General features: G+C 41.0%; 1 protein-coding gene across 4 annotated transcripts in view; it reads left to right on the top strand.

The window, feature by feature from the left end:
- MICU1 (mitochondrial calcium uptake 1) overlaps positions 1 to 19,012 on the top strand; it is a 263,629-nt gene that overhangs the window by 193,850 nt on the left and 50,767 nt on the right. For all 4 annotated transcript variants that reach the window (XM_066349902.1, XM_066349905.1, XM_066349903.1 and 1 more), the window contains one exon: positions 11,228 to 11,365. In XM_066349902.1, coding sequence (XP_066205999.1) covers positions 11,228 to 11,365 — 138 coding nt within the window. The remainder of the gene's footprint in view (positions 1 to 11,227; positions 11,366 to 19,012) is intronic.

Here is a 19,012-nt window from a genome sequence, read left to right as displayed (position 1 = left end):
ATACTGAATATTTAGACTGGATTCTACTTGCTGTAGAGAGGCTTTTATGTTTTGTATTTTATTGCTATGAAAAAAACATTAGGCACATGATCAGCACAGCTTGGAAGAGTTTATATTGCATATTTTAGTGAGTTGATGGCTAATATTACATTATGCTGGGGCCCACTAAAAATGTATACCCTCCTTGCCTCTTATTAGGCAGATTTTGATATTCTGATCATTTGCCAGTGATTACTGCGTACTGACTTAGAAAGTTTTCTCTTATTATGATAGTGGGAGGAATTACCCATATTCTCGTATGAACATGGTGATAGAAGTTTTTGCCTCTCTCCCCAACAAAGCTTAATTTTAAAAGGGTATTTGAGCCTGAACAGGCAGTGGCTCAGTGGCTAGAGCGTCAGACTGGGATGCGGAGGACCCAGGTTCGAGACCCCTAGGTCACCAACTTGAGCGCGGGCTCATCTGGTTTGAGCAAAGCTCACCAGCTTGGACCCAAGGTCACTGGTTCGAGCAAGGGGTTACTTGGTCTGCTGTAGCCCCACGTTCAAGGCACATATGAGAAAGCAATCAATGAACAACTAAGGTGCCACAATGAAAAACTGATGATTGATGCTTCTCATCTCTCTGTTCCTATCTGTCTATCCCTCTCTCTGACTCTCTCTCTGTCTCTGTAAAAAAAAAAAAAAAAAAAAAAAGGTATTTGAATTGATTTTTAATTTCTTCACTTTTTCTTTTTTGATCATGTAGTTTTTGACCTTTATTCTATTGTTAATGGTATATTATATTAATTGATTTTAAGATGTTAAACCACCCTTTCAATTTATGGGATAAATTAGACTTGATTGTGGTGTATAATCCTGTTTATATATTGCTGGATTTACTTTGATAATATTTTATTGAGAGTATTATTTTTATTTATGTCATGACTTGCTATGATGAGGAAGCAATCAACCATGAATACACCAAGCCCAAAGTAAATTATATATCTTAATTATCATCATTATTTTTAGCAGCTTTTTCACTAGCTGCTGCAGTCTTCCACAGTTTGCCTCACCTTTAGGTAAAATCAGTGCATTAAGCCTTGGATAGTGATCATTAAATGACAAGTAAGAAATAAGCTGACTCTCCAGCTCTCTTATGAGCGCTGTCAGCAATGCTAGGACAAAACAATGTGACATTATGTTGTATGTTCACCTCCCGTGGTCGGCAAACTCATTAGTCAACAGAGCCAAATATCAACAGTACAACGATTGAAATTTCTTTTGAGAGCCAAATTTTTTAAACTTAAACTATATAGTTAGGTACATTCCTTATCGAGGTAGCGCCCACACGTGGTATTTTGTAGAAGAGCCACACTCAAGGGGCCAAAGAGCTGCATATGGCTCGCGAGCCGCAGTTTGCCAACCAGGGAGCTAGACAGTAGATCCTAGAGAGCTATCAACAGAAATGATGACATCAGAGAAAAACAAGACTCAGATGAGAGAAAATAGCACTTTGCTTTCCTACTGTGATTAGCCCTTGGTTCTCATCTCGTAAAATTAGAGCTTTTATAAATTTTTTCTGACAGTCTTTTTATTTCCAAAACTCCTGTGATCTCATATGAAAAGAAGAATGTCCTTGAAATCTGAATAATGTTGGGCCTCAAATCTCAAAGGAATATATAGTATAAGACTAAGGCTAAGGTTTTACTACTACTGTAATTCAAAATAAAGTGGTTATTGAAAGCAGAAGTTGGCTATGATAATATCTACTGCTTGCTAAAAAAGTTATCTTACAGGAAAAAATAGCTTGAGACTAACCCTAGCCAGTAATTTCATGTGGAAACATTAACTTAGTAGATAGATTAGAATATTAAATATCAGTTAATTTTGCAGAGTTTAAGACTTATAAATATTGATCAAGGTCTTAAGGAAAAATGACCACACAAATTTTATTTACTTCAAGATGCTATGTGGTGAGTTAATGTATGGAAAAAGCTTAGAACAGGATCTGGCACATAATAAGAGCTGTATAATAATGTTTGCTATTAGGAGTGGTAGAGTATGGATTGATTATTCTTTAACAACTTCAGGAATTTTTCCAAGTAAGTATAAATAACCCATTAGGCCTTCTTTGGAACTGAACTCTCTTGTTTTATTCCTGATTTCTTCATCATTCTATAGTCAATTATCTACCTCTAAACAACAAAAATAAAGAAGTTAACTGGACTGAATTTGAGATTATTTCCCAATAAAAAGAATATCATTGTTAAATTAGGTTTAAGTGATCCCATTTTAGTTTAAATTCCCAAACATTTAGAGTAGTTAAAATATTAGCAGATTGGAAGCATTTTTTAAACAAACTTAGTAGATAACTTGTTCTTTTGTTCTGAGGATTTAATCACTTTCATTAATTGGTACTGAGAAATATGTTTTCATATTTTAAGTTACATTTCCTTTCTTTAAATTAAAGGAAAACTGTAAGTCACTACTTAATCAGCATCTTAGTTAACAAGAAAAGAGTTGCTAGACACAAACCAGTGAAACAATTTACAAAGAAAAGGATCCCTGCGTTTCACTACAGTAAAGATTTAAAACTTGAATACATAAAAGAAACATAAAATTAAAAGATGGGTAAACAGAGTAAAAACAATTTTTCAATATATTAATAAAGGGCAAATATTTTTAATCTTATAATTGAGACAAATATCAGCATTTCTATAAAAGAGAGGCAAGGAACATAAAAAATTCACAGGAAGAAATAGAAACAACCAGTATACATGTTAGAAAAATGGTTAGCCTCTCTAGTAATAAAAGAAATATTAATTAAAATAAGTTACTGTTTTTCCTGTAGCAAAGATTTTTTTTTCCTTTTTCTATTTTTCTGAAGCTGGGAACAGGGAGGCAGTCAAACAGACTCCCGCATGCGCCCTACCGGGATCCACCCGGCATGCCCACCAGGGGGCGATGCTCTGCCCTTCCGGGACGTCACTCTGTTGCGACCAGAGCCAATCTAGCGCCTGAAACAGAGGCCATGGAGCCATCCTCAGCGCCCGGGCCATCTTTGCTCCAATGGAACCTTGGCTGTGGGAGGGGAAGAGAGAGACAGAGAGGAAGGAGAGGGGGAGGGGTGGAGAAGTAGATGGGCGCTTCTGCTGTGTGCCCTGGCCGGGAATCGAACCCAGGACTTCCGCACGCCAGGCCGATGCTCTACCACTGAGCCAATCAGCCAGGGCGGCAAAGATATTTTTATTATCATACTAATGTTGTCAAGGGTACTGAGAAATGAGTATTTTCATGTATTATTGGGATTGTAAATTGATACATCTTTCTGGAAATAAATTTGGTAATATATATCAAGAGCATTAAAGAGTATATACCTACCATTTTTAGACACACTAGATTGGCAAAAAGTAAAAGGTCTGACAATACCAAGTGCTGATGAAGATGTGAAGCAATGGGACTTCTGGTCAAGATGGCAGCATAGCTAACCAAGATACTCACTTTGTCCCACAACCACATCAAAGTAACAACTAAACGGCAAAACAACCATCACTCAGAACCGCCTGAAATCTGGCTGAATGGAAGTTCTACAACTAGGAAATTAAGAAACCGTACTGAGATTAGTAGGAGGGGCAGAGATGTGGAACAGGCTGGTCCCACACCCACATGTGAATAAAAATCGGGAAGCATATCTCAGCTGCAGAGGTTTCACCTGAGGAGCAAGGGTTTCCAGACCCACGCCAGACCCCCCAGCCCAGGGTTTGTGTCAGGAAGGGAAGTCCCCTTAATGTCTGGCTGTAAAAACCAGCAGGGACTGAGACTGAGGGAGACAGAGGGCAGCTGGAGTCCCAGGCATTCCTCTTAAAGGGCCCGTGCAGACTTTCTTGGATTCATTCCCTCTGAGTTCATTCCCTCTGACACTCGGGTGTCAGCTTGAAAGGCACCAGAGACATACAGGAAGGAACTGAATTGCCAACATCAGGGTAAGAGCTGGGGGTGGGGGCAGACAGCTTTGTCTCAGACAGAAGTGCTGGCAGGGGCCATTGTTACTTTATTGAGCCCTCCACCTACAGAGCCAGCAGGTGGGTGCCATATCTGAGACTCTGTCAACACAGCTCACAGTTTTCCCCATCTTGGTGATTCCCTGAGGCATCACCCCACCCAACTTTCAGGCCTACCCAAACTGTTTCTAATGGCTTTTTCATATTGCATTGAATAGCCTGTCTTGGTTCATGCTTTAGATTTTCCTAAAATCTCTCAAACAAGCAGCATCTGGTCTGCATGCTTCATACCTCTCACTTCATGGCCACAGGTCTGGCACTAGTCACAACAGGCCATAGTTCACAGCTAGATTTCTCCTGAGGACCTCTTCCAAGTTTAGCACAAGTAGCAGCCATCTCAGATAGCTTTGTAGCTCATGCTGGGTGGCCCTGGGTAGAACACTGGCAGCAGCCTGAACTTGGTGAGAACTTCAACAGCATAAAAAAAGGACTAGTCAGAAATGAATAATTTACAGGGAATCAACAGTAGAGTAGATGAAGCCAAGAACAAATCAGTAATTTGTAATATAAGGAAGCAAAAAACACCCAATCAGAACAGCAAAAAGAAAAAAAGAATTTAAAAAATGAGTGTAAGGAGCCTTTGGGACAACTTTGAGTACACCAACATTTGTATCATGGGGGTGCCAGGAGAAGAGAGAGAACAAGGAATTGAAAATCTGTTTGAAAAAATAATGACCCTGGCAGGTTAGCTCAGTGGTAGAGCATCATCCCAGTATATGGAGGTCCCAGGTTCAAGTCCCAGTCAGGGCACACAGGAGAAGCGACCATCTGCTTCTCCACCCCTCCTACCCTTTTATTCTCCTCCCACAGCCATAGCTCAAATGAGCAAGTTGGCCCTGGGCACTGAGCATGGCTCCATGGCCTCACTTCAGGTGCTAAAATAGCTCAGTTGCTGAGCAATGTTGCAGCGGCCCCAGATGGACAAAACATCAGCCCTCAATGGAGGTTGCTGGGTGGATCCCGGTCAGGGCGCATGTGGCATTTCTCTCCACCTCCCTGCCTCTCACATGATAAAAATTTTTAAAAAGAAAAGTAAAAATAATGACAGAAAACTTCCCTAACCTGGTGAAGGAAATAGATATACAAGTCTAGGAAGCACAAAAAGTCCCAAACAAGATGAACCCAAAGAGGCCCACACCAAGACACATAATTAAAATGTAGAAGGTTAAAGACAAAGAGAGAATCTTAAACACAGCAGGAGAAAAGCAGTTAGTTACCTACAAGCAAACTCTTGTAAGGCTGTCAGCTGATTTAGCAACAGAAATGTTGCAAGCCAGAAGGGAGTGGCAAGAAATAAAGTGATGAAAATCAAGGACCTACCACAAAGATTATTCTATCCAGCAAGCTATCATTTAGAATCAAAGGACAGATAAAGAGCTTCCCATATAAGGAAAAGCTGAAGGAGTTCATCACCACCAAACCAGTATTGTATGAAATGTTGAAGGATCTTCTTTAAGAAGAAGAAGAAAAAAAGAAAAGATCAAAGATATGAATAAAATATATATCTATCAACAATTGAATCTAAAAAAATAGAACAGAAACAGACTCAGATACAGAGAACAGGTGAAGGGATTAAGAAGTATAAATTGGTAGTTATAAAATAGTCATGGGGATGTAAAGTACAGCATAGGGAATATAGTCAATAATATTCTAATAACTATGTAGGGTGCCAGATGGGTGCTTGATTTATTGGGATGATCACTTAGTAAGTTATGTAATGTCATGCGCCTGAAACTAATATAATAATGAATGTCAACTCTAAAAAAAATTTAATAATATAAAAAAAGATGTGAAACAATGGTAACTCTTATACAGTGGTACCTTGACACACAAGTTTTAATTCGTTTCATGGCCAAGCTCATGACTCAATTTGCTCATGTGTCAAATCGAAGTTCCCCATTTAAATTAATGGAAATACAATTAATCCATTCTGGCCCCCAAAAACTACATGAATTTTTTGTTTTATATGCTTTTAAATAAGAAAATGTACTTTATAAATAGCAAATACACACACACACACACACACACACACACACACATAATAAGAGAGAATGTAAAGAAATTAACTGGTTTATGAAGTGTATTTACCTTCAAGGTCAGAAGAAGATGCTGGCGGAGGGGGGAGGAGACATTAGCATGACAATGACCCTTCCCAAGCAGGAAGATAATTAGCAACTTCACAGACAGCTGCCCAGTGCCATTTTTAACAATAAAAGTGAGCAAACTCAGAAAATACAAATTTTAGAAACTCATTTGCCCAAAAATCATTTTCTTCACTGACTTTTGACATTTTTGCCACACTTTCCTCACATTCACTTAGAGGCTGTTTCAACAAAAACCTTTCCATGGAAGTTTGTTTCTTCCTCCCTTTCAGAACGTTCGGCAGACTATCTAGTGGAGGGTGGTGGAAACTCGTGACTTAAAGCAAAAAATTCTGTGAGTGACTGCTCATCTCTCAAATTGCTCATGATTTAAAGTGCTCGTGTGTCTGTCAAGGTACCACTGTATATAGCTGATAAAAATATTGGTGTGATTCTTTTGGGAAACATTTGGATATTACCTTAATAAGCCAGCAGTTCTACTTCTCAATTTATATCCTGGACTTGAACTCTTGTTCCTATTTCACCAGTATACTGATGTAAGGATGTTCGTAGCAGCATCGTGCATAATAGCAAAAAGCTGACAATAACTCAGATATTTATAGGAGAACTGATAAATAAGTAGTGATATTTTCAAACAACAGAAATCTGTAACAGAATGAAGTTGAAAGAAACATGCCTAAATGTATCAACATGGATGAATCTTAGAAACACAAAGTTGACTGAAAAACAAATTGCAGAATACATCCAGTATGATACCATTTTATAAAGTTCAAGAGCACACAGAACACAAACATGTTTTAAACTAATAAATAAACAAATAACAAGGCAGTAGAAAAAGAAATCCAGGTGGTGGTTACCTCTTAGGGAATACAGCGGGTTGAGCTTCAACAATCGTGCTAATGCTCCCTCTCTCAGGGTAAGTGGTAGGTTCATGGTTATTTTTTTTAATATTTCATAACTTATCTATTATGTATATTATTCTTATATATCAAATATTTCATAAAAATTTTAAAGAGCCTATAGATTTTTTAATTTTAATTTATTGTGTTTACATAGATTCTAGTGTCCCCCGAATGCACCCCCCTTCCCTGTGTTCCCCACAACATCCCCTTTTCCCCCCTCCCGGCAGCACCCTCCCCCTTTCCCATCTCCCTTAAATCATTTCATCTAGATCAGTGATTTTCAACCTTTTTCATCTCGTGGCACACACAAACTACATAATTACTAAAATTCTGTGGCATACTAAAAAAATATATATTTTGCCAATTTAACCAAAAAAAATCGTATAATTTTGATTCATTCACATTGGATAGCTATTGTTGTGTTTGCTATTGTCATTTTTTATTTGACAGTCTAAGGGAAAAGAGGTCAGTGACCCTAACTAAATAGTCAAATACTGCATGTTTTAAAAATTCTTGCTGCACACTGGTTGAAAATTGCTGATCTAGATATATGTCGACCATCTGTCCTTCCAAAAGGCTATTTCTTCTCTCAACAAGGGGCAGGGGTGGGAACGAGAGGCACAATATGTACAGAAAGCCATTAAAAATCTTGTGGACAGTTTTTTGGCTCCTCTTCTCTGTCCCCCTTTGCCCATCCTGCAGTCTCCTGGGGAACACAGAGAGACAACAGCTTGCATCCATCTGAGAAGGTGGCAGGGCTGCAGAAGAGAAAATGCTAGGCTGTTTAGGTTTCCTCCAGGCACAGAAAAGCAATGCAGATGGTTAGTGGTGAACTAGAACTGAGATTTTCTACGCCCCGTATCAGATGAAATGGAATCTCTTTGTCATTAAAGTGGAGCATAAAGAGGCTTTATCAGTGTTTGGCTACATAAAATACAAGTCAGTCATTTGAATTGCTTCTAAATACATAATTAGGCGCTTTCTACATTGTGATAGTTTTGTAATGACCTATGTCTTTCCCCAAAGACCCTGTCATGACATTGGGGATTACGTGCATATGATGCTCCAGTAATACACACAAAGCATTGTGTAGGCTTTAGATTCACACTTCTCTAGAGCCACATGATGTCTAGCCATTGCCCTTGAAAATTTAGCTCTAATGGTCCTTGAGAAACTACCCTAGCCTTAATGTAGTAGGTCTTCAGTTAATCAATGTTGAATGAATAGCACATCAGTTCAGATCCTTTTTCAGAAGCAGTTTTGTGAGTAAAGAGAAAGAGCTCTTTTCTGCCTCCTCTAGCCATGTTTAAGACCTCAGAAATAAGACAGTTTTGCTTCAAAAGAACCTTAAAACCCAAAACCAATTTAAAGAGGAGATACTAAGCTTTGAAGTGAGCCATATGACATGGAACTGAATTTTACAGTGCTTAAGCCCTTTCAGGGTTCAATCACATCAGAATAATAACTAATAATAATAGAAAAAGACAAGTCTGAGTTTTCAAAGAACAGTGGTAAAAATGCTAACTTGAGTATAGCATTGTCACACAGGGATCTCCACTACAAATTGTCTTTTCTGTCTTTGAAACATAAGAGGTGAGAGTTTATGCCCCTGTGGAGAACAAAAGAATACAGGCCTTTCATACAGCTTAAGCAAGCTGCCGCTACTAATGTTATAAACATGAAACATTTCAACCTCAAATCTATCTTGTGAGATGAGCTTAAAACACATCTAATTCAAATACATGGGATTTCTCTTCAGCTGTGACATTTCCCAAATGAGGGTAAAATGAGTGCCCTACATTGTTACAGCCTAGCCTGAAAGCAGGACCACAGCCTTGTTACACTTGTCTTAATGAAGTCCCTAGGAGAACTAGTATATATATATATATCTCCAATTTTTGCCTGGGTATCACATTTCACTAAAATCTGATTTAAACATTGCAGGAACTATGCCCATTAGCAAAATTTTGTCAGTTCTCCATTTTGTTTCACGATAGTAAATTGGATCATAAATCAAACTTTTAAATTAAATCCTGAAAACTTTAGGTGTTGTCAAGAATTAATCAACTCTGTAGAAGTGATGGTATGACAAACTTGAAATATTGAGTGGCTGAGTTAAAAAGAGACTTTCATTTAATACTGACGGTGTTGAATTCTTTGGAAATTGTTTTGCTTCTCACTTTGAATATGACTAAGCTAAGGCCATATAAATTTTTTCAAAACAATATAGTACTATTCTATAGGATGATAATGCACTACTGCTTAGAAGGACAAAACAGTATGATGCTGAGATACAGTACTTGGTTCTAGACAGAGCTGAGTTTGAATCCCTGCTCGCTACATAACTTTATGTTGCATCAGTTTTCTCATCTATAAAATGGAGCTGATAATATCTACTCCATAGGGTTGTTATAGTGATTAAATGAAAGTATATATGGGTGGACACTTACTTAGTACATGCTTATAAGGGGTTGCTGTTGTTAAAATGCAGTTCTTATATATGGCTCACGGCAAGCCTCACCAGTGAGGAAACGAATGAAGGTGTCTATCACCTTACCAAGCTAACTGAGGAAAGGAGCATTGAAAGAGCATTTCACTCTTGACTGCATGTTTCCTTATTTTGTCTCAGATGTAAGTCTTATCTCCCTACTAGATGGTAAGGTCCCTAAGGACAGAAGCTGAACCATCTTCCTGGCCCCACAAGACTAACACAGTGCTAGAGAACTAGCTGACACTCAGGAATTGCTTGTTGATGTGAGCTTACTTAGCAGTGTCTTATATCTGTGTGCACATACCCCTCTTATGAGAACAGGACTATGTCTCACCACATAGGAATCTGAGTTTCCTGGTAACGGTTATTTTCTAATAAAAGCATGGGGAAATTTTACCATTTTCAAATCATTTTGCTTTCTAATTTGTTTCTGGATCCATCTTCAGCCACTCTATCATCTATGCATTTTAAGTAGCATTAACACTGTAGCTGGCACTGAGATCACCTTCTGGGCTCCCATTTTTTCATTAAAATCTTAGTTTTCTGATATTACTTAGATTAGCTACAGTTCCTTTATACTTAACCTTCCCATGTGCATATTTACATACATTTAATGATTTTTCAGTAGCTTTATGGTACACATGTCTAATTAAGATATCCTATACTTAATACATTTTTTTCAAGTTCTATTGATGTCCTAGCATTTAATTACCATTTGGGGGAACACTTGAAATCATTGAAGGTCTAAATGTATAACAATATTAGGTACAGATTGAGGAACTGATATAACTTTATATACGTATAATTGGTCAAATATAACTAGTTGGTCTTTTTTTATAATTTCTTGAAGCTGGAAATGGGGAGAGACAGTCAGACAGACTCCCGCATGAGCCCGACCGGGATCCACCCAGCACGCCCACCAGGGGCGATGCTCTGCCCACCAGGGGGCGATGCTCTGCCCCTCCGGGGTGTCGCTCTGTCGCGACCAGAGCCACTCTAGCGCCTGGGGCAGAGGCCAAGGAGCCATCCCCAGCACCCGGGCCATCTTTGCTCCAATGGAGCCTTGGCTGCGGGAGGGGAAGAGAGAGACAGAGAGGAAGGGGGGGGGTGGAGAAGCAAATGGGCACTTCTCCTATGTGCCCTGGCCGGAAATCGAACCCGGGTCCCCTGCACGCCAGGCCGACGCTCTACCGCTGAGCCAACCGGCCAGGGCTATAATTAGTTTTTAAGCTTCCGCTGAGTAGCAGGGATACGGATGGTCCAAAGATTACTTATTAACAATAATATTACTCATGAAGTAGAATGGAGTTTTAACATTTCTTTTTTAATTTATTTAGAAAATTATATTTAAGAGGGTGACTGATCAACAAGAGTACATAGATTTTGGGTAAACTTCTCCACATCATTTGAACAGTCAATTATTAACATTGTTTTGATCCCTGCACAGACTCTCCTGATCTCTTAGGTATATGAGACGTTATAGCAGCTATGTTTTATTTGTGAGGAAATTGAGGCCTGCAGTAGCTAGGTGTTTTCCTGGTTACATAAACATTCAGTGGCAGAGCTGGAAAAGAACTCAGATCTTCCCCTTCTGATTAATTGTTTCAAATCTCGGTGAGAATTATAGTTCATTCCATATAAAAATACTTTCCATTTAACCCTAAGAACACTTTCTCTGTTCCCCTCTCAGTTTGAACGCCACGACCCTGTGGATGGGAGGATTACTGAGAGGCAGTTTGGTGGCATGCTGCTGGCCTACAGTGGGGTGCAGTCCAAGAAGCTGACTGCCATGCAGAAGCAGCTCAAGAGGCACTTCCAAGAGGGCAAGGTAGGTGTCCTTGCTGGAGGGAAAAACAACTAAGCCATGGAAACCTACAGTGTCACAGACCAAAGATTATGACTAATTCATCTCTGGCGCCTGATAAAAAATGAGCAGTGAATAAGGAGAAGGAGAGAGCCCAAATGATCCTACTCTGCTTATTTGGATAAAGGATGACACCATGAACTGACACTGAGAATTTAAAAAGAGAGGCTGGGCCCTGGCCGGTTGGCTCAGCGGTAGAGTGTTGGCCTGGCATGTGGAAGTCCAAGGTTCAGTTCCTGGCCAGGGCACACAGGAGGAGTGCCCATCTGCTTCCCCCTTCCCCCTCTCCTTTCTCTATCGCTCTCTTCTGCTCCCACAGTCAAGGCTCCATGGGAACAAAATTGGCCTGGATGCTGAGGATGGTTCCATGACCTCTCCCTCAGGCACTAGAATGGCTCTGGTTGCAGCGGAGCAACAGACCAGATGGGCAGAGCATCAACCTCTGGTGGGCATGCCAGGTGGATCCTGGTCAGGCGCATGCAGGAGTCTGTCTGACTGCTGCCCCCCCCCCCCCCCCCCCCCCGCTTCTCCGCTTCTCACTTTGGAAAAATACAAAAAAAAAAAGAGAGAGAGAGAGAGGCTGGTTCATAGGGAAAGATGAAGAGTTCAGCGGTAGATATCTTGAGTTTAAGATGTCTATGGACATCCAAGTAGAGTTGATTAGCAGGCAGTTGGATTAAAAGTAGATTTAAATCTACTTTAGAAGACAAGGTAGATTTGGGAATTATCAACACACTGTAAGAGTTAAAACAAGGAGAATGGACAAGATTACCCAAGGAAAGTATATATAGAAAAGAACTGTGGGCCAAGGACAGAGTCCAGTGGAACACTACATTTAAGCAGCTCAAGAAGGAAATCTTGAGGAATTGTTTAGAGAAATACCTAAGAGTAGTGTTTTTCAACAGCCGGTCTGCCAGAAATTTTGTGCCACTCTATGAAAGAGTAACTCCTGATGTTGTATGAAGATCACAGACCCAGTGATCGTAGTTGAATTCTCTTATGCTCAGGGTGATTTCTGCGTTAGCAGTCCCCGAAATAATTCTCCTATTTTTGCCAGTCCTCAATTGTAGAAAGGTTGAAAGCCACTGCCATAGAGAAAGTAACAAAATCAAAGCCAAGAAACTAGAGGATTCAGGAACCAAGGGATCTGTAGTATCACATGTACTGGGAGATAGCCCAGTAAAATAAGGTGATAAACGTTTATTGGTTTTGGTAAAATGGTAATAATTGGTGACCTTTGGCAGAGCTGCTTTATTAGCATGGTCAGTCGTAGGGCATATTAGAATGAGATGTAAGCAAGTAAAGAAGAGGGAAGTGGAGGCTCCAAAAAGGGAATAGCATATGTTAACAACTCCCAGGCAGTGTATGAGTCTGCTTTGGCTGCCATAACAAAGTACCACAGACTGGGGAGCCAACACAACAGAAATTCATTTTTCTCACAGCTCTGGAGGCTGGAAGTCCATGGCTAGTTAGATTTCTAATGAGGGCTCCCTTTCCTGGACTGTAGACACTACCTCTTTATATGTCCTCACATGGCCTTTCCTTGGTATTTGCACAGAGAGGCAAGGAGGAAAGAAGTGCCCACACTGGCTCCCTGATGTGTCTTCTAAGAACACCAATCATATCAGACCAGGTCTTCCTCCCTAACACCTTATTTAATTTTAACTATTTACTTAAGAGACCCATCTCCTGATAAAACCGTATTGGGGGTTAGGGCTTCAATGTGTAAGTTTTGAGGGGGGTACAAACATTCATTCCGTAAGAGGAAGGAAAGACAAATATGGCGTGTGTACAGAGCTGTTGAGATTGGAGCATACTTAGCCTGAGGAGAACGGACTAGAGATGAGACTGCAGAGGGAGATGAGGGCCCAGACCTGCAGGGCTGTGCAGGCACGGAGTTTGGCTTTTATTCCCAGTGCAGTGGGAAACAAAGGGCTGTGAGCAGTGAAATGGTATGGTTGTATGTATATTTAAAGAGGTGACTTTGGCTACTTTATGAAAAATATTTTGGAAGAGAGTAAGACTAGAAGCAAAAGACTGATACTAAGATTATTAGTAAGTTCAAGAAGAGATGATTAAGCCTCTTTTGAGCAGCATTGAGATTGGAGACCATGGATTAGTAGTGGTACTAATCAACGCTACTCTCATACCTTTCAACACTTGGCTACACCTGGTGCAGGAAGAGGCAAACGGTAGAACTGAGTCAGCATCTGGGGGTTTGCCAGGGAGTGAGAAGGACAAACTAAAGCAGAAATTAGTTAAGAGCACGGACTTCTTAAAGATTTCATACACACACACACATACACAGAGCAATGCCAGCAAACCTCTATCTTCTCATTCTCAGCCCAGTACCCCTTCCACTGGACGATAATTACCAATTTCACCATGACCAGGAAACTGACCTGGCACTAAAAATGTTCCATGAGAGATTGACAAGGGAGCGAGGTTTGAGAGACATGGAGTTAGAAGGCTTGGATTCAAGTCCTGTCTCAGAAATTTCTATAGGCATTAGACAAATTGTTTAACCTTACTGACCTCATGAATTGAGAAGCTTGTCCTAGATGTGCATTATAAGGGTAGCTTTAAAGATTCAATAACTGAAAATAAGAAATAGGCCTGACCAGGTGGTGGCACAGTGGATAGAGCATTGGCCTGAGACACTGAGAACCCAGGTTCGAAACCCTAAGGTTGCAAGCTTGAGTGTCGGCTCACCAGTTTGTGTGCAGTGTTGCTGGCTTGCACATGAGATTATAGACATGACCCCATGGTTGCTGGCTGGAGCCCAAAGGTCACTGGCTTGAGCCCAAGGTTGCTGGCTTGAGCAAGGGGTTACTCGCTCTGCTGTAGCCCTCCCCCCCCCCCATCAAGGCACATATGAGAAAGCAATCAACGAACAACTAAGGAGCTTCAACTATGAGTTGAAGCTTCTCATCTCTTCCCTTCTTGTCTGTCTCTGTCTGTCCCGCTCTCTCTTGCTTAAAAAAAAAGAAAAAGTGCACTTGAAAAAAGAAAAAGAGCCCTGGCCGGTTGGCTCAGTGGTAGAGCATTGGCCCAGTGTGTGGCTGTCCTGGGCTCAATTCTCGGTCAAGGCACACAGGAGAGGTAATCATCTGCTTCCACATCCTCTCCCTACCCCTAATTTCTCTGTTTGTCTGTCTGTCTGTCTCTCTCTCTCTCTCTCTCTCTGTCTTCCTCTCCTGCAGCCATGGCTTGAGTGATTCAAGCAAGTTGGCCCCGGGCACTTAGGATGACTCCATGATCTCACCTCAGGTGCTGAAATAGTTCAGTTGCGAACAACATAGCAGCGGCCCCAGATGGGCAGAGCATTGCCCTGTAGAGGGCTTGCGGGTGGATCCCAATCAGGGCACATGCGGGAGCCTGTCTCTTTGCCTCCCTGCCTCTCACTTAATAAAAAAATAAAGAAACAAAAATAAGAAATAGGATTGCCAGTACTTGGCTGTTTTCTTAGTTATTTAGTCTTTGTGCAGGAAATCTTGCATGAATAACATTGCCCCAAGTTGGTAGAAAGCAATTCTTACCACCCATATTTTTTTCATCCTTGTCTTGGATGTCAGAAAGCTGAAAGTACCTCTGAACCAGGCTGTGGACTACAGCCGAAGGCAGGCTGGGCTCTGAGAGGAAGTGTAGGCTTCTCTGAATTCAGTCCAGCCTGTGCCATCAGCAGGTGTTTCCGCTGGCTGTGAGGAAAATACTCATCATTAATGTAAAGTGACAGGACAATACACAGATCTGTTGGGAATTATAATTTCAGAAAATTGATTGCAAATGTTTGGGTGGAACTTTTAGTGCGAGTGCTGGAAGCATCATGTTTGCATTAGGAAACACTGCTTTCTTTTGACCAGGCTTATTTTTAAAGTTTGATTCAGACACTGACTTGCCTTTAAAGTGATTATCTGTCATGCTAGGCTAATTTATGAATTTATATTTAAGAGCAATAAATTGGGCGTTGGAGACATCTCCCCTGAAGGAAGAGAGTATTTTAGCTTTGGCAGAAGTTAATTCAGGGCCTGAAGACCGTCGTTTAAGAGAGCCCTGTCGTGAAAGGGCAAATTTTGCCAGATGATGAAAATCTGGGGTGCTAGGTGACTTCTGGCCCAAATTTTTAGCCTGCTTTAGCAAGGAAAACGGGATTGATTGTCCTTTCATGTTACTTAGTTTGTGAACATTGAAATTAAGTAAAACAAGAGTTAAAGACCTTTGCTCCTCTAGTAACCAGTCTGCCTCTCTAGGGCCATTTCCCAGGACAGGGGAATCACCATCTTTTCTAATTGCTTCATTTCACTTTGGATTTGTTAACATGAAAAAGTAAGTTTTCATTTGGCTCATGTTAACATTTTTTTGTGGGGGATTCATATGGAATATCAAATCAGGTCTAAGAGATTGAATGAAGGTCCTAGTGTTGTATTAAATAAATATCTGTATAGTATTTAATGGCCATGTAATGCTTCACAACCATTTTTCTTTCTCTGTTTCTAACGCTTTGTTAGATCTCATTTTACCTTTAAAAATACATACTGGAACATAGAGAAAGAGAAATTAATGATCTACCCAGAATCTAGACCAGTGATGGGCAATCTTTTGAGCTTGGTGTGTCAAAATTCACCAAAAAACCGAGCATAACTAGGGTGGTGTGTCACTTCTAGAAAAAAACCATAATTTCGCGATATTTATAGTTTAAATAACAAAAAATGTGTAATTATAATATATAACTATTTAATAAACCAAAAACTAATAATTAACTTACCTGCTTAGTGACTTCTTTGTTCATCTGTCAGTCGGTTTCTTTTGTTGGTCTTGATATTATTTAACTTGTGTGGGGTGCTGTGAACTAAGATAAGTGAGGGGGAGGGGGAATTCTTTAACTAACCTATTAGTGACTTTTCTGTTGCTAAATTTCATTGGCTAAATCTTCAATTGAAGTTTGGTATTTTGTACACTTCAAGCCCAAGCAAGTGCTACTAACTTCATCTGTCAATCTGTTTCTTTCTTTTTTTTTTTTTTTTTGTATTTTTCTGAAGCTGGAAACGGGGAGAGACAGTCAGACAGACTCCCGCATGTGCCCGACCGGGATCCACCCAGCACGCCCACCAGGGGGCGATGCTCTGCCCCTCCGGGGCGTCACTCTGCCGCGACCAGAGCCACTCTAGCACCTGGGGCAGAGGCCAAGGAGCCATCCCCAGCGCCCGGGCCATCTTTGCTTCAATGGAGCCTTGGCTGCGGGAGGGGAAGAGAGAGACAGAGAGGAAGGAAGGGGGGGTGGAGAAGCAAATGGGCGCTTCTCCTATGTGCCCTGTCCAGGAATCAAACCCGGGTCCCCTGCACGCCAGGCTGACGCTCTACCGCTGAGCCAACTGGCCAGGGCTCAATCTGTTTCTTTTGTTGGTTTTGATATTATTTAACGCTGAGAATAAGGTCTCACGAAAGTACGTAGAGGGAAAAATTGTGAGTAAAGCCATTGCTATATTTTTCAGGGTGCTAAAAGTGTCTGGTAATCGGTTCCAGGCACTCCAAATTTCCTGTTCATAGTGGCACTCCTCTTGATTCTCCAAGCAGCACCTTTCCATATTCTCAAGCTTTGACAAACACCTGAGCCCAGATGCTGTCTTGAAATTCTGCAAGTTGCATCTTATGTAAATTAAGATGGCTGCTGCTATTTCTAATAGTGGGAAACAGCACCCATAGCACAGGCTCTCGCCTCTCCCAGCCTCCCCCTCTCTTATCTCAGTAATGATGGTCAGTTAGAAATCCACGACACCCCAGAACAGTAGATCGGATGATGGTTGCTGTGGTTATGTGGTTGCTGGTAATGGCAATCACAGGGCCCCAGAGATGCATCTGCTGGGCATTCCATTGCTCCCTGCTCCGCCGGCCGGAAGTGAGGTCAAAGATCCCCTAACAGCCTAACCGGAAGTCCCAGAACTAGACGCTCTGTGCTGGAGTTCTGTTGTTTTGGCCTACAGACCTCCCGCACAGTGTCTACACTACAGCAAATGTTTTATCCTCGGCTACTGCACCTGGCCATGCAGGAGCCGAGGATGAAACGTCCTTCACGGCATGCGGCCCCATACTTCTCTGGTATGCGGCCGCGTGTCATCGAAAATGGCTACGCATGTCAGTGCTGAAATGCATGTCATAGGTTTACCATCACAGGTTTGCCATCACAGGTCTAAAATCCAACACTTCCTATTCCAGATTTTGTCCTTTTCATGGCAAAGTTCTGTTTCTCCTAGCCATGCTCTGACTATATGGCAATGCTTCTCAACCCTGGTTGCCTAGTAGGATCACTTGGGGAATTTTTAGGAAATGTGGTTGTTGGGGCCTTGACTAATTAATTCAAAAGCTCAATGGGTCGGTCCAGGCATAGTGTGTTTCTCAAAGGGCTTCCCAGGTGATTCTGATGTGGAACTAAGCTTCTGAGCCACTGCTCCAGAGAGTGGCTCTAGCTGTTTTGTCTCTGAGTAATAGCTTGAAGAATTGGGGAAATAAGATTGTCAGTACTTATCTGTTTCCAGCCATTACTAGAAAATTGACTGAGCTCATACCCTGAGTAAGCTCCCTGTTTCTTTCTCTTTTTTTTTTCTTAGCAAGAGAGAGACAGACAGGAAGGGAGAGAGATGAGAAGCATCAATTTGTAGTTGCATCACTTTAGTTGTTCATTGATTGCTTTTTCATATGTGCCTTAACTGGGGAGCTCCAGCTGAGCCAGTGACCCCTTGCTCAAGCCAGCAACTTTGAGCTTCAAGCCAGTGAGTGACCTTCAAGCTCAAGACAACGACCTTTGGGCTCAAGCCAGCAACTATGGGGTCATGTCTATGATCCCATCCTCAAGCCAATGACCCCATGCTCAAGCTGGTGAGCCCTTGTGCAAGCCAGATGAGCCTGCACTCAAGCTGGCAACCTCGAGGTTTCAAACCTGTGTCGTCAGTATCTCAGGCCAACATTCTATCCACTGCACCACTGCCTGGTCAGGCTCTCCATGTTTCTTAATTAATATAATTTTTCCCTTTTCTTTTTTTTAAATAGGGGGACATGTTTTGTTGGGCTTTATTTTAAAAATTAGTCTCTATCCTCTGCCAGATTTCCCTTGTTCCCCTCAAAAATTTTTTTCCTATGAACTCTTCTAGGCCAAATCTGCCTCCACTCTAAAATTTCCTTACTTTTCATCTCTAAATTGTTGTCTTCTCATTAAAAGAAAGGCAGAGCTTTCTGAGACTTCATAAATTTAATTCACAGTGATGGTTTTCTGTTCTCAGGAGTGTGGAATCTGCAAACTTTAGTAATTCAGCCAATTCACTTAAGGATGAATTGAAAATTGCAATTCAGTTCAATGCCAGACATTGCTATGTGCAAGCAGCTGAGCCAGGTGCTGTGAGAAAGATAAAAGATGAACAAAAACCACCACCCATCTTCAAGAAATATATAGTAAGAAAAAATATGTATGCAAAGAACTACATTATTTTTTTAAAAACTACATAATTTTATATTCAATATTTATTGAGCACCACCATGTGCCAAGCATTCTTCTAAATATTGGGACTATAGTAATGAGCAAAACCAAGTCTCTACCCTCACAGAACTTAACATTCCTTG

The sequence above is a fragment of the Saccopteryx leptura genome, chromosome 9, assembly GCF_036850995.1.
Source record: "Saccopteryx leptura isolate mSacLep1 chromosome 9, mSacLep1_pri_phased_curated, whole genome shotgun sequence".
In the NCBI taxonomy this organism is placed as follows: Eukaryota; Metazoa; Chordata; class Mammalia; order Chiroptera; family Emballonuridae; genus Saccopteryx; species Saccopteryx leptura.
The sequence above is the reverse complement of the archived record's forward strand: the minus strand, read 5'-3'. Positions and strand labels throughout refer to the sequence as shown.